Raw genomic sequence first — 15701 nt, 5'->3', positions numbered from 1 at the left:
TGACAAAGTAGTTGGGAAAGGGCATGTTCACCACTGTGTTACATGGCCTTTCCTTTTAACAACACTCAGTAAACGTTTGGGAACTGAGGAGACACATTTTTGAAGCTTCTCAGGTGGAATTCTTTCCCATTCTTGCTTGATGTACAGCTTAAGTTGTTCAACAGTCCGGGGGTCTCCGTTGTGGTATTTTAGGCTTCATAATGCGCCACACATTTTCAATGGGAGACAGGTCTGGACTACAGGCAGGCCAGTCTAGTACCGGCACTCTTTTACTATGAAGCCACGTTGACGTAACACGTGGCTTGGCATTGTCTTGCTGAAATAAGCAGGGGCGTCCATGGTAACGTTGCTTGGATGGCAACATATGTTGCTCCAAAACCTGTATGTACCTTTCAGCATTAATGGCGCCTTCACAGATGTGTAAGTTACCCATGTCTTGGGCACTAATACACCCCCATACCATCACAGATGCTGGCTTTTCAACTTTGCGCCTATAACAATCCGGATGGTTCTTTTCCTCTTTGGTCCGGAGGACACGACGTCCATAGTTTCCTAAAACAATTTGAAATGTGGACTCGTCAGACCACAGAACACTTTTCCACTTTGTATCAGTCCATCTTAGATGAGCTCAGGCCCAGCGAAGCCGACAGCGTTTCTGGGTGTTATTGATAAAAACGATTTTCGCCTTGCATAGGAGAGTTTTAACTTGCACTTACAGATGTAGCGACCAACTGTAGTTACTGACAGTGGGTTTCTGAAGTGTTCCTGAGCCCATGTGGTGATATCCTTTACACACTGATGTCGCTTGTTGATGCAGTACAGCCTGAGGGATCGAAGGTCACGGGCTTAGCTGCTTACGTGCAGTGATTTCTCTAGATTCTCTGAACCCTTTGATGATATTACGGAGCGTAGATGGTAAAATCCCTAAATTCCTTGCAATGGCTGGTTGAGAAAGGTTTTTCTTAAACTGTTCAACAATTTGCTCACGCATTTGTTGACAAAGTGGTGACCCTCGCCCCATCCTTGTTTGTGAATGACTGAGCATTTCATGGAATCTACTTTTATACCCAATCATGGCACCCACCTGTTCCCAATTAGCCTGCACACCTGTGGGATGTTCCAAATAAGTGTTTGATGAGCATTCCTCAACTTTATCAGTATTTATTGCCACCTTTCCCAACTTCTTTGTCACATGTTGCTGGCATCAAATTCTAAAGTTAATGATTATTTGCAAAAAAAAAATTTTTTTTTATCAGTTTGAACATCAAATATGTTGTCTTTGTAGCATATTCAATTGAATATGGGTTGAAAATGATTTGCAAATCATTGTATTCCGTTTATATTTACATCTAACATAATTTCCCAACTCATATGGAAACGGGGTTTGTAGACAAACCTAATTCTTACATTTAGAAACACGTTATTTGCAATATTTAAATATTTACTCTGTGTCCTTTGCAATATTTAGTCATATTTTGTGTTGAAATATCCAATGCAACACACATAAGTGTCAGGTTCAAACACTGGATATGGTCAGCTGGACTCTCGACGCAACTGACAAAGTCTTTTCGACAAGGAAAAGAGGTTCGGGGGAGCCTGGCTGCCCTATGGGAAAAAATCGATTCGGATTCGAATCGCGATTCTCACGTTGTGCGATTTAGAATCGATTCTAATTTTTTCTTAAATCTATTTTTTTTTAAACTATTTTTTTAAATGTATTTATTTTTATTTTTTATTTTTTTATTAATCAATCCAACAAAACAATACAAAGCAATACCATAACAATGCAATCCAGTTCCAAAACCAAACCCGACCCAGAACTGCAATAAACAGAGCAATTGAGAGGAGACCATACTTGCCAACCCTCCCGGATTTTCCGGGAGACTCCCGAAATTCAGCGCCTCTCCCGAAAACCTCCCGGGACAAATGTTCTCCCGAAAAATCTCCCGAAATTCAGGCGGAGCTGGAGGCCACGCCCCTTCAGCTCCATGCGGACCTGAGTCCGCTTTCCCACAATATAAAGAACGTCTACAGTAAAGCAGTCCGTCTGCCGTAAACAGCAATGTTGTGACACTCTTAAACAGGACAATACTGCCATCTAGTGCATTTGATGAAAGCACTTTTGTGCGTGCCACACAGCAATGCATCATCAGAGAGGGTGTTCAGCATGGTTCGAAAGATAGTGACAGAGAATAGAACAAGGATGGACAATTCAACCCTTAACTCAACAATGAGTAGATGAGTGTTATGTGTGTGTATACGTGTAAATAAATGAACACTGAAATTCAAGTATTTCTTTTATTTATATATATATATATATATATATATATATATATATATATATATATATATATATATATATATATATATATAGCTAGAATTCACTGAAAGTCAATTATTTCTTATATATACTGAATATATATATATATATATATATATATATATATATATATATATATATATATATATATGTATATGTATATATATATATATATGTATATATATATGTATATATGTATCCATCCATCCATCCATTTTCTATCGCTCATTCCCTTCGGGGTCGTGGGGATATATATATATATATATATATATATATATATATATATATGAAATACTTGACTTGGTGAATTCTAGCTGTAAATATACTCCTCCCCTCTTAACCACGCCCCCAACCACGACCCCACCTCCCGAAATTGGAGGTCTCAAGGTTGGCAAGTATGGAGGAGACACAAACACGGCACAGAACAAACCAAAAGTGGTGAAACAAAAATGAATATTATCAACAACAGTATCAATATTAGTTACAATTTCAACATAGCAGTGATTAAAAATCCCTCATTGACATTATCATTAGACATTTATATAAAAAAAAAAAAAAGAACAATAGTGTCATAGCTTGACAATACACTGTGTCCAATATTTTCACAAAGATAAAATAAGTCATATTTTTGGTTCATTTAATAGTTAAAACAAATTTACATTATTGCAATCAGTTGATAAAACATTGTCCTTTACAATTATAAAAGCTTTTTACAAAAATCTACTCCTCTGCTTGCATATCAGCAGACTGGGGTAGATCCTGCTGAAATCCTATGTATTGAATGAATAGACAATCCTTTTGAATCGGGAATCGTGTTGAATTGAAAAAAAAATCGATTTTGAATCGAATCGTGACCCCAAGAATCGATATTTGGGTGACACCTAAAGATTCACAGCCCTAACAGTGGGGCACCGGAAAACCGACGTGCTGCTGTATTATTGATAATAATACCGTTTGTTTATTTGTCTATGTGTCTTTTCTAGTTTTGCAACCCTTGAGAGCAACGGCCTTCTTTTCTACAACGGCCGCTTCAACGAGAAACACGACTTCATCGCTTTGGAGATCCAAGAGGGCCAAGTGGTGCTGAAATATTCCACAGGTACCTTTCCCTTTCCTGCAAAATAGTGTGCGACGTGCACTATACGCACATACACTGTATATGTCAATAGGTTTTGTTGACCAGAAAGTCAGTCAAGCTGCATTTTTTACGCAACACCCGCAGGTGAATCGTCCACCCAGGTGAGTCCCTACCTGCCTGGAGGTGTGAGTGATGGGGAATGGCACACGGTTCACATCCGCTACTACAACAAGGTGAGTTTGGGCTTTTATTTTTGCATATGTATATAGTTAGGGATGAGTACCATTCACATTTGAAGCGATACGGTACCAATTCCTGGTACTCTGGAATCCATACCGGTACTGAAAGGTACCAAATTGTCATACTTTTGAGTGTCTTAATAAATATTGTTTTTGATAGTAAAATCAAAATTTTTATTGCAACATTTTAAACGGGTGGTGTAGCTCGGTTGGTAGAGTGGCCGTGCCAGCAACTTGATGGTTCCAGGTTCTATCCCCGCTTCCGCCATCCTCGTCACTGCCCTTGTGTCCTTGGGCAAGACACTTTACCCACCTGCTCCCAGTGCCACCCACACTGGTTTAAAAGTAACTTAGATATTGGGTTTCACTATGTAAAAACGCTTTGAGTCATGTTGCGTTTTAGACCAGTTGTTCCTCCCAGGGAATTCAAGTCACAAGTCGCTCCCAAGCTCTTTACGACACTTAAAGCTGAGTTGAAAAACCACCAGAGACAGAATAGGTATTTTGGAATATATTTGCAAAGCTTTGCATATATACATTGAGACCAGTCCAGCATAGAACATTCAATCGCCCCGCTAAGATGGTCTGCCCCCCCGAAAAACCCTCTCCCCTCTTAAGTCCCTGGCAGTCATGTCTCTCTAGCCAAAACAAATGCCCATTATCTCTCTTTATAACATTCCTCATTCAAGGTTAAGCACACAGTGTTGCAGACAACCAAAAGACCACAATTGGAAGAAAAACACTAGCTGTTTTGTAATATGATTATGAAATAAAAAGAAGTAACACTTAAATTCGGATATATGTAAATATCTGCCTATGACAGTCACTAGAGAAAAGCGCTATATAAATATAATTCACTTCAAACATTATCTTTCCAGTTTTAGCGTCACATTTTTGAGCGTCAATTACAGTTTCAAAGCCAAAATGTTAGAATGCATTAGTGTACACTTTATGGTGCGTCAGCGTCCGTCTTTGTCTGTCTAGTCCTTTGTTGTGCTCTAAAAAGTGTTAATACCGTAAGTATTGTACTTGGTATGCACCAGCTGTTTGATTGTAACGCGTATTTGGAGGTGTTGAGATCGCCGTGTAAAATCGCTAATGGTAATCAGTAGCATGTCAATAGCAAAGCCAATGTATGTTAGCATTAAGCTAGCGCATTTTTTTTTTTCTGTCAGTATCTTTGTCGGCATAGAACAATGCAACATTACCTAGAGGTAGTTTGGCTATGTCCGCTCTCGGTGCTGCTGGAGTGATTGCCAAGTGCCTAAATGCACGCGCTACCCAGATACTGTAGCACCGTTGGATTTCACGTGAATCGGTGCCCGGTAGGACTAGCGGGATTCAGTTGGTGCCGGGATTCGGTACCTATACTTACTAATTAGAGATGTCCGATAATGGCTTTTTTGCCGATAGCCGATATTCCGATATTGTCCAACTCTGAATTACCGATTCCGATATCAACATATACAGTCGTGGAATTAACACATTATTATGCCTAATTTTGTTGTGATGCCCCGCTGGATGCATTAAACAATGTAACAAGGTTTTCCAAAATAAATCAACTCAAGTTATGGGAAAAAAGTGCCAACATGGCACTGCCATATTTATTATTGAAGTCACAAAGTGCATTATTTTTTTTAACATGCCTCAAAACAGCAGCTTAGAATTTGGAAATGCTCTCCCTTGTCATGACTTGGTCCTGGGTGTTTGCTTTTCCGCGATGCAACGGAAAGTTGGCTCGGGCGAGAAGGGAATGTAAGTACATTTTTATTTAAACACTATAACTACAAAACAAGGAAGTAAACAAAAGGCGCGCACAATGGCGGAGAACAAACTATGAAACCAAAAAGACTATAAACATGGAACAAAAACTTACTTTGGCATGGGACATGAAGCAGGATCTATGAGGATGAAGAGTGTGTAGAGCATAATTGTGGGATGTCGCCAGAAAGACAAACTGAAAACAATGAACTTAAATACTACAGACATGATTGACGAAAACAGGTGCGTGACTCAAAACGTGAAACAGGTGCGTGACGTGATAGGTGAAAACTAATGGGTTGCTATGGTGACAAGCAAGAGTGCACAATGAGTCCAAACGTGGAACAGGTGAAACTAATGGGTAACCATGGAAACAAGACAAGGGAGTGAAAAGCCAGAAACTAAAGAGTCCAATAACTAAACAAAACATGATTACACAGACATGACATCCCTGAGATAATCCTAATACCCACTACAACTATGGGAAATACTATACTTTGACTTTCACAAAGTGCATTATTTTTAATTTTTTTTAAAACATGCCTCAAAACAGCTCCAAAAATAATAAAGGCATACAGCTTCAGTCCAGAGTATACTAGAGTAATAACGTAAACAATAACATAGTCCTCCTTTAGTGCAAGACTGCCTGGTATACTGTATAACAGGGAATTATATCATGTATCTCCTTATGATTCTTGAAGAGGTGGGAGATCAAATTGCTCGTATTAAAGGAAGACGTCTTGGTTCCTCCTCGCGTAACCAACTTTTTGCAGTCATTGAAAATTGCCAGGTTTTTTTATCCGTCAGAGACACTTTAAAATAACCCCAAACCATAGACATGGTGTCGTTAGTCAGTCACCGAGCGAGCTCGCTTGTTAGCCACGGCTACAGCACCGGCAACAACACACTCTTGTTGCTGTTATGCTCCACCGGCGGCGGTTTGATGAGGTCATCAAGCGTCGCCAGTAAACCTCTCATGCTGCAGTCGTCAACTCCTGTGTTGTGTGTGGGTGAGGGGAGAGGGGAGGGGCTGCTGACTGGGAGACGCGATATGTACCGCTCCGTACAGCGGCGTTTAAAAAAGTCATTCATTTTACTTTTTGAAACCGGTACCGATAATTTCCGATATTACATTTTAAGCATTTATTGGCCGATAATATCGTCAGTCCGATATTATCGGACATCTCTACTACTAATAGTTGCATAATACATTTTATATTATTTAAAGTTAAAGTACCAATGGGGAAATTATTTGAAATAGTGTTGGTTTTTATTCGATTCTTTTTCGTGCATTTGTACTTGTCACATAATTGTTTTTATTAGAGCACTAACGTGTGCTTCACATCGCTTGCCATACTATCCGTGCACAAAGGATGCACATCGCCCATGCACGTGCACATGATTATAGAGGGGCAGGGGCTCAATGTCAGAAAAGGGCAGGCCTTTTTTTTTTGGTCCTTTGCACAATATGGAAATTAATGTAAACTTAAATTTGCTAATAGGAAGCTAACTACTTAGCTGTGTGTCCTTTGTAGGTAAAAGTGATTGCCATTTCTTTTGTGTCAACAAATTATTGTCATAATGAGTTAATTCACATTATCATAGGCTTGGAAGACATGAAAAGCAACAAAACACTGGTTTATTATTAGGCTATTTATTGTTAAAGATAAGCACTTTAATATTGAACATTGAACAGTGCAACATGAACTTTGAAAAAAAATACAAAAATAAATACTCAAATGGAAAAAAATTCAATGAGAAAATCTGTCCTTCTTCCCTTAACTTGATGAAAACACCATCAAGTTGTAACTTATGGTCTTTCTCACTTAATGCTCAGACTAAACAACTGAAACGCAATACAGGCCCAAAAATATGGACCAGGGGCCAGTAGAGGGCTGTAGGATGGAGGCCACCCATACCCAAATATGCTCCTCAATGTAAATTCACAGTAGAGGGCTGTAGGATGGAGGCCACCCATACCCAAATATGCTCCTCAATGTAAATTCAGGGCTTCCATGATGCTAGTACTTGGTTTTAGCCATGCATTAAGAGGTCTGCTACCCTTAGCTGCTTCCTGGCGCTCCTTCTCCTTCCTTTTCTGTATCCTTTCTTTTTTTGGCATTGTGCTGCAGGCATAATCAACATGAATCAAGTTTAAATACAGATGGTAATATTCCTAACAGATAACCTACATCTTATATCCCCAGAATGCTGAAATTATTATTATTAATAATAATAATAATAATAATTATTATTATTATTATCATTATCATTATTCTTCTTATTATTATTGTTATTATTATCATTATTATTATTATTATTATTATTTTGTTAACCCACACAGTAATAGCAAAGTCACAATAAACTTTATATCTAAACCTCTACTGTGAGAGAAATGTGATCCGCCGTAAAGACAGTGCATTTTATTTTGAAAATTAACCTGGTGTTTTATTTTTTATTTTGTACACTACTTCCTGTCCCGCACGATCCGCTCTGCTCTGTGCGGAATTGATGTGCCGTGCTCAATTGATGCGCCGTGCTCCGACGTCCGGCAAAAACAGAAACTGACACATTGAATAATAGAATAATACAGCGTTTTTCTAAAATATTACCCATATTAGATGCTGAATAAGTGGACGGCGACTAGACCATAACTCACAGGTTCAAGTTGCTCAACTGTCACGTCTCCTCAGGGGCGCAGTTGGCTCTCTCTCCTCTCACTTACTCACTCACTCGCCCTCTCTCTCCCTCTCTGGCGGAAGCGGCAGGCTCAAACAACCCGGTATTACAAGAAAACGTGGAGTTTTTGTACCGCTGTTTTTTTTACATCCCTGACAGGAATTTATTAATGTTATTTAAAGAAAACACACACACACACACACACACACAGGCAGAGGGCACTTTTTAAGACGAGGCAAAAAAGGGCAGGGGCTCAAGCACCCATAGGGCCCTATGTGTGCACGTGCCTGACATCGCCTTTAATTTTCCCTGTTCTTTTATTTTCCTCAGCCAGCTATACGCTATGTGAGTATGAGCGTGCGTCATGTGAATGAACCCACATGCGTCTTGTCTTCTTATTAGCCCCCGCTCCCCCGATAATTGTTTTTTGTTGCCTTTACTAACTCTTTTCCCCTTTCCTTGCTAACTATGCGATGAGGCGTTATCCCACTGTTATGCATTGGAGTCAAAGTCCACTTCATCCAATGCAGGATTTGTTTGTGCAAAACCCAACTCACAGCATTGTTTTAGACACCTTGTAATTGTATTTTTTTATAATACTGTAATATTTTTAATTTCAACAAGGGCCAAAAAATTGTATCTCTTGTATGTTCTACATCGATTTAGAATTTTTTCCCCCCCTACTACAAACCCTAAAACTAGTCAAGTTGGCACGTTGTGTCAATAAAATACATAAATAAATAAATAAATAAAATAAAGTTAAAGTACCAAAGTAAATAAAAACAGAATACAATGATTTGCAAATCCTTTTCAACCTATATTCAATTGAATAGACTGCAAAGACAAGATACTTAACATTCGAACTGGAAAACGTTATTTTTTTGAAAATATTAGCTCATTTGGAATTTGATGCCTGCAACATGTTTCAAAAAAAGCTAGCACAAGTGCCATAAAAGACTGAGAAAGTTGAGGAATGCTACATCTGTAAGTGCAAGTTAAAACTCTACTATGCAAAGCGAAAGCCATTTTATCAACAACACCCAGAAACGCCGTCGGCTTCGCTGGGCCCGAGCTCATCTTAAGATGGACTGATGCAAAGTCCATCATTTCAAATAGTTTTTGGAAACTGTGGACGTCGTGTCAGAGAATCTGGAGAAATCACTGCACGTAAGCAGCTGAGCCTGTGACCTTCCATCCCTCAGGCTGTACTGCATCAACAAGCGACATCAGTGTGTAAAGGATATCACCACATGGGCTCAGGAACACTTCAGAAACCCACTGTCAGTAACTACAGTTGGTCGCTACATCTGTAAGTGCAAGTTAAAACTCTCCTATGCAAGGCGAAAACCGTTTATCAACAACACCCAGAAACGCCGTCGGCTTCGCTGGGCCTGAGCTCATCTAAGATGGACTGATGCAAAGTGGAAAAGTGTTCTGCGGTCTGACGAGTCCACATTTCAAAATGTTTTTGGAAACTGCGGACGTCGTGTCCTCCGGACCAAAGAGGAAAAGAACCATCCGGATTGTTATAGGCGCAAAGTTGAAAAGCCAGCATCTGTGATGGTATGGGGGTGTATTAGTGCCCAAGACATGGGTAACATACACATCTGTGAAGGCGCCATTAATGCTGAAAGGTACATACAGGTTTTGGAGCAACATATGTTCAAGATTCAAGATGATTTATTGTCAATTCTTAACATGCACAAGACACATAAGAACTGAAAAATCCCACAACGAGACCGCCAACAGAGCAGCCATTTTTACGGCGCTCCTTATGTTGCCATCCAAGCAACGTTATCATGGACGCCCCTGCTTATTTCAGCAAGACAATGCCAAGCCACGTGTTACAACAGCCTGACTTCATAGTAAAAGAGTGCGGGTACTAGACTGGCCTGCCTGTAGTCCAGACCTGTCTCCCATTGAAAATGTGTGGCGCATTATGAAGCCTAAAATACCACAACGGAGACCCTGAACTGTTGAACAAGTAGCAAAAATGGGAAATAATTCCACCTAAAAAGCTTAAAAAAATGTGTCTCCTCAGTTCCCAAACGTTTACTGAGTGTTGTTAAAAGGAAAGGCCATGTAACGCAGTGATAAACACACCCATGTGCCAACTTTTTTGCAATGTGTTCCTGCCATTAAATTCCAAGTTAATGATCATTTGCTAAATAAAATTAAGTTTCTCAGTTCGAACATTAGATATCTTGAATATAAGTTGAAAAGGATTTGCAAATCATTGTATTCTGTTTTTATTTACGAATTGCACAACCTGACAACTTCACTGTTTTTGGCTTTTGTAGAAGTATCATCAGTCATGACACACAAGGCAGGTGTGTGGAGAGGATTTATGGTTAAAAATTAAACACAAATAAGCTCACATGCTAACATTACAATACCGATTAGTTATGGACAATGTAGTATTATACTGTACTCCCCAGTCTCCACTTTGCTGCAGCAGTATGTTTTCTTGCTGCCCCTAGAATTAAATTAGTCTCTTTCCTGTCATCAACAGCAGTTCTATCTGACGGGGATTGTAGTTTTTGCTTAATACATTAGAAACCTAGTGGGATACATTGTGGTGGTCTACAACCATGCATTCCTACCTGACAATGCCGCTCTTTAAAGGGGAACATTATCACCAGACCTATGTAAGCGTCAATATATACCTTGATGTTGCAGAAAAAAGACCATATATTTTTTAAACCGATTTCCGAACTCTAAATGGGTGAATTTTGACCAATTAAACGCCTTTCTAATATTCGCTCTCGGAGCGATGACGTCACATCGGGAAGCAATCCGCCATTTTCTCAAACACCGAGTCTAATCAGCTCTGTTATTTTCCGTTTTCTCGACTGTTTTCCGTACCTTGGAGACATCCTGCCTCGTCGGTGTGTTGTCGGAGGGTGTAACAACACGAACAGGGACGGATTCAAGTTGCACCAGTGGCCCAAAGATGCGAAAGTGGCAAGAAATTGGACGTTTGTTCCGCACACTTTACCGACGAAAGCTATGCTACGACAGAGATGGCAAGAATGTGTGGATATCCTGCGACTCTCAAAGCAGATGCATTTCCAACGATAAAGTCAAAGAAATCTGCCGCCAGACCCCCATTGAATCTGCCGGAGTGTGTGAGCAATTCAGGGACAAAGGACCTCGGTAGCACGGCAAGCAATGGCGGCAGATTGTTCCCGCAGACGAGCAAGCTAAACCTTCTATCGACCCTAGCTTCCCTGGCCTGCTGACATCAACTCCAAAACTGAACAGATCAGCTTTCAGGAAAAGAGCGCGGATGAGGGTACGTCTACAGAATATATTAATTGATGAAAATTGGGCTGTCTGCACTCTCAAAGTGCATGTTGTTGCCAAATGTATTTCATATGCTGTAAACCTAGTTCATAGTTGTTAGTTTCCTTTAATGCCAAACAAACACTTACCAATCGTTGGTTAGAAGGCGATCGCCGAATTTGTCCTTGCTTTCTCCCGTGTCGCTGGCTGTCGTGTCGTTTTCGTCGGTTTCGCTTGCATGCGGTTCAAACCGATATGGCTCAATAGCTGTTACGCTTGCGTGGCATTGTGATGCCGGAGGTCGTCTTTTCAAGATGCAGAGGGATGTCAGGAAGCGGCTTGCAGGTGAGAATAAATGATTTATTCTAGTTGTAGAACAAAATATGCTGCGCGGTGCCCACGGCACAGAAAACAAAAGGGCAGCCAGCAGGAGGAGTCGACGTCGCCGTGGAAGCAGGAGCAGGCGGCTCGTCTGCCGGCGTGGGCAGAGCAGGCGGCTCGTCTGCCGGCGTGGGCAGAGCAGGCGGCTAATCTGCCGGCGTGGGCGGAGCCAGAGGGAAAGCAGGCGGCTCGTCTGTCGGCATGGGCGGAGCCAGAGGCGGAGCAGGCGGCTCGTCTGTCGGCGTGGGCGGAGCCAGAGGCAGAGCAGGCGGCTCGTCTGTCGGCGTGGGCGGAGCTTGACGTGGTGGAGCTAGCCTTGGACTTGGCGCTAGCTTAGGTGCAGGTGGAGGTGGCCTAGCTGGCGGTTGCGGCTTAGCATGCCGGAGGACTGGTGGTGGTGGCCGGGTAGGAGGTTTGGACTTGGCTGGGCGCAGCTGTGCCCGCCCACTAGCAAAGCACCCAGTACTAGGTCTTCGCGCTCCAAAGGGGAATACTGGAGAGTCTCTCTCTCCATCGCCTTTAAGACCAGCCACGTCCCGTAGCCGGAATCCTCCACGCCCTCTTCGAAAAGACTGTTTGCTGTTGGTCTTCTTGTTACGCTTGCGTGGCATTGTGATGCCGGAGGTGGTCTTTTCAAGATGCAGAGGGATGTCAGGAAGCGGCTTGCAGGTGAGAATAAATGATTTATTCTAGTTGTAGAACAAAATATGCTGCGCGGTACCCACGGCACAGAAAACAAAAGGGCAGCCAGCAGGAGGAGTCGACGTCGCCGTGGAAGCAGGAGCAGGCGGCTCGTCTGCCGGCGTGGGCGGAGCAGGCGGCTCATCTGCCGGCGTGGGCAGAGCAGGCGGCTCATCTGCCGGCGTTGGCGGAGCCAGAGGCGGAGCAGGCGGCCCGTCTGTCGGCATGGGCGGAGCCAGAGGCGGAGCAGGCGGCTCGTCTGTCGGCGTGGGCGGAGCCAGAGGCGGAGCAGGCGGAGCAGGCGGCTCGTCTGTCGGCGTGGGCGGAGCCAGAGGCGGAACAGGCGGCTCGTCTGTCGGCGTGGGCGGAGCTTGACGTGGTGGAGCTAGCCTTGGACTTGGCGCTAGCTTAGGTGCAGGTGGAGGTGGCCTAGCTGGCGCTTGCGGCTTAGCATGCCGGAGGACTGGTGGTGGTGGCCGGGCAGGAGGTTTGGGCTTGGCTGGGCGCAGCTGTGCCCGCCCACTAGCAAAGCACCCAGTACTAGGTCTTCGCGCTCCAAAGGGGAATACTGGAGAGTCTCTCTCTCCATCGCCTTTAAGACCAGCCACGTCCCGTAGCCGGAATCCTCCACGCCTTCTTCGAAAAGACTGTTTGCTGTTGGTCTTCTTGTTACGCTTGCGTGGCATTGTGATGCCGGAGGTCGTCTTTTCAAGATGCAGAGGGATGTCAGGAAGCGGCTTGCAGGTGATAGTAAATGATTTATTCTAGTTGTAGAACAAAATATGCTGCGCGGTGCCTACGGCACAGAAAACAAAGGGGTAGCCAAAAGATGTTAATACCAAAAATGCAGACTATGAGCGAAACTAGGAGCGTAACCTGTTGCATGGGAGCAAACAAGACCAACAGACCGAGTGAGGCCAGCGCATAAACTAAATAGCCCTCTGATTAGTGCCCGGGCAACAGGTGCGCGTCCGGAACACTAACCAGTGGCAGGTGACTGTAATCTGCCGTCATGGCAACAGAAACAAACAAACTCAAGAGGTGCTGAAAACACAAGTGACTTGAAAACAAACAGAATATGATCCGGGCAGCGGATCATAACAATAGCTTCAGTTTCTTCTTCAATTTCATTTTCGCTACCTGCCTCCACACTACAACCATCCGTTTCAATACATGCGTAATCTGTTGAATCGCTTAAACCGCTGAAATCCGAGTCTGAATCCGAGCTAATGTCGCTATAGCTTGCTGTTCTTTCCGCCATGTTTGTTTGTGTTGGCTTCACTATGTGACGTCACAGGAAAATGGACGGGTGTTTATAACGATGGTTAAAATCAGGCACTTTGAAGCTTTTTTTAGGGATATTGCGTGATGGGTAAAATTTTGAAAAAAACTTCGAAAAATATAATAAGCCACTGGGAACTGATTTTTAATGGTTTTAACCATTCTGAAATTGTGATAATGTTCACCTTTAACATCCTACGTTGTGTGTTGTTCAATAAAACCTTGACATTTATCCCGCGTTCCTTCCCATGTCTGCTCGTGTACGCTGTTGTTGTTTTTGCGCCACACATTTACTCTCACCGCTTGTTTGTGTGTGGTCAGCCCAAGCGCAGCATGAGCGGCGATGCCCAAGGTCCATCAGACGAGAAGATTGCTGTGGCCAGCGTGGACGACTGCGACACGGCCCTGTCGCTCCGCTTTGGCACGCAGCTGGGCAATTACAGCTGTGCGGCTCAGGGCAAGCAGACCAGCAGCAAGAAGTGAGTGTGCCTTTTATACTATGTCAACTCTTAAAGGGGAACTGCACTTTGGGGGGAATTTTTGCTTATCATTCACAATCCCGACGTGAGACAAGAAGACTAAAGTCTTTCACTTTTTTGTGCCTTCTAATTCGGAAAAAAAAAAAAACCCGCTATCAGGCGCTTTCACTTTTTTCTACCGTATTTTCCGGACTATAAGGCGCACTTAAAATCCTTTTTTTCCCCCTCATAACCCGGTGCGCCTAATGTCATACTTGCCAACCCTCCCGGATTTTCCGGGAGACTCCCGAAATTCAGCGCCTCTCCCGAAAACCTCCCGGGACAAATTTTCTCCCGAAAATCTCCCGAAATTCAGGCGGAGCTGGAAGCCACGCCCCCTCCTGCTCCATGCGGACCTGAGTGACGTCAGGTGCGCAACACCACGTAAATCGTTGGCCAACCAAAAAGTAACCCCAGTACGCTATAGCCAACATTCACCAGGAGATGGCAACAGACAAACATAGATAACTCTATTACATTCCTCCCCTTTTAGAAATGTATAGAAGTTACTCAAAATAAATAAACAACCCAACCAAAAAATGCAGCAGCTCAATTAAAAAACTGTACTTAAGCCACATTCTTTTTTTTTTTTTTTAGTACTGAACTCTTAACCCTCATTTGTAAAAAAAAAAATAACATGCTTATTATACAAACAGTATTTGTACACCTTTAACACAGATTTTTATACTGTCTTCAGAGATTCAGTTTTTTTGGTGGTACTCGAAACCTTTCTGGGTACCTGCGAAAGGGTGTTCAGCATGGTTAGAAAAATAGTGACAGAGAATAGAACAAGGATGGACAATTCAACCCTTAACTCAACAATGAGTAGATGAGTGTTATGTGTGTGTATATGTGTAAATAAATGAACACTGAAATTCAAGTATTTCTTTTATTTATATATATATATATATATATATATATATATATATATATATATATGTATATAATATATATATATAATAAAATAAATATATATACAGCTAGAATGGCGTGTGTATAAGGTAAGACATATTACCCGGCGTTTTGTTTCGCAATATTCTGCAAAGCAACTTTTCTTACCTTCTGGTACCTGCTGATCTGTTTGGGATCTGCATAAATCCTGAAAAATTGCGCGCGTCCGCCTTTGTCGTTGATAAGCTTCTTCTTTTTCCTCTATCGTCTTGTTATGGGACATTCATCCTCCGCTGTTGTCATTTCTAATATAAAGTAGTGTAAAACTCTTACTTATATATGTCAGTAAACTCGCCATGAAAGCCAACGAAGACTACTCTGGGACAAATGATGATCCATAACGTTATATTTTGGAGCCTGAATACAAGGAGGATGAGCTACAAGAGTGATAAACAGATCCAGCTTTAGTTAAACACTAAGCATCATGCAGCAGTATTGCTAAATGCAAAACAAGAAAAATGTTGTTTCTCGCCTTCCTGTCGGTCATTTTTTTTTAATAATGAGCTCCCAGCAGCCAGCGTCATCTC

At 42.3% G+C, this 15701-nt stretch overlaps 1 protein-coding gene across 2 annotated transcripts in view; it reads left to right on the top strand.

Annotated features, from left to right (window-relative positions):
• Window positions 1-15701, top strand: part of celsr3 (cadherin, EGF LAG seven-pass G-type receptor 3) — a 283146-nt gene that overhangs the window by 120471 nt on the left and 146974 nt on the right. For both annotated transcript variants that reach the window (XM_061974323.1, XM_061974314.1), the window contains 4 exons: window positions 3304-3419; window positions 3543-3631; window positions 8408-8422; window positions 14027-14184. In XM_061974323.1, coding sequence (XP_061830307.1) covers window positions 3304-3419; window positions 3543-3631; window positions 8408-8422; window positions 14027-14184 — 378 coding nt within the window. The remainder of the gene's footprint in view (window positions 1-3303; window positions 3420-3542; window positions 3632-8407; window positions 8423-14026; window positions 14185-15701) is intronic.

Source organism: Nerophis lumbriciformis, linkage group LG01, assembly GCF_033978685.3.
Source record: "Nerophis lumbriciformis linkage group LG01, RoL_Nlum_v2.1, whole genome shotgun sequence".
In the NCBI taxonomy this organism is placed as follows: Eukaryota; Metazoa; Chordata; class Actinopteri; order Syngnathiformes; family Syngnathidae; genus Nerophis; species Nerophis lumbriciformis.
Note: the sequence above shows the minus strand (reverse complement) of the source record. Positions and strands in the feature narration are given on the sequence as shown.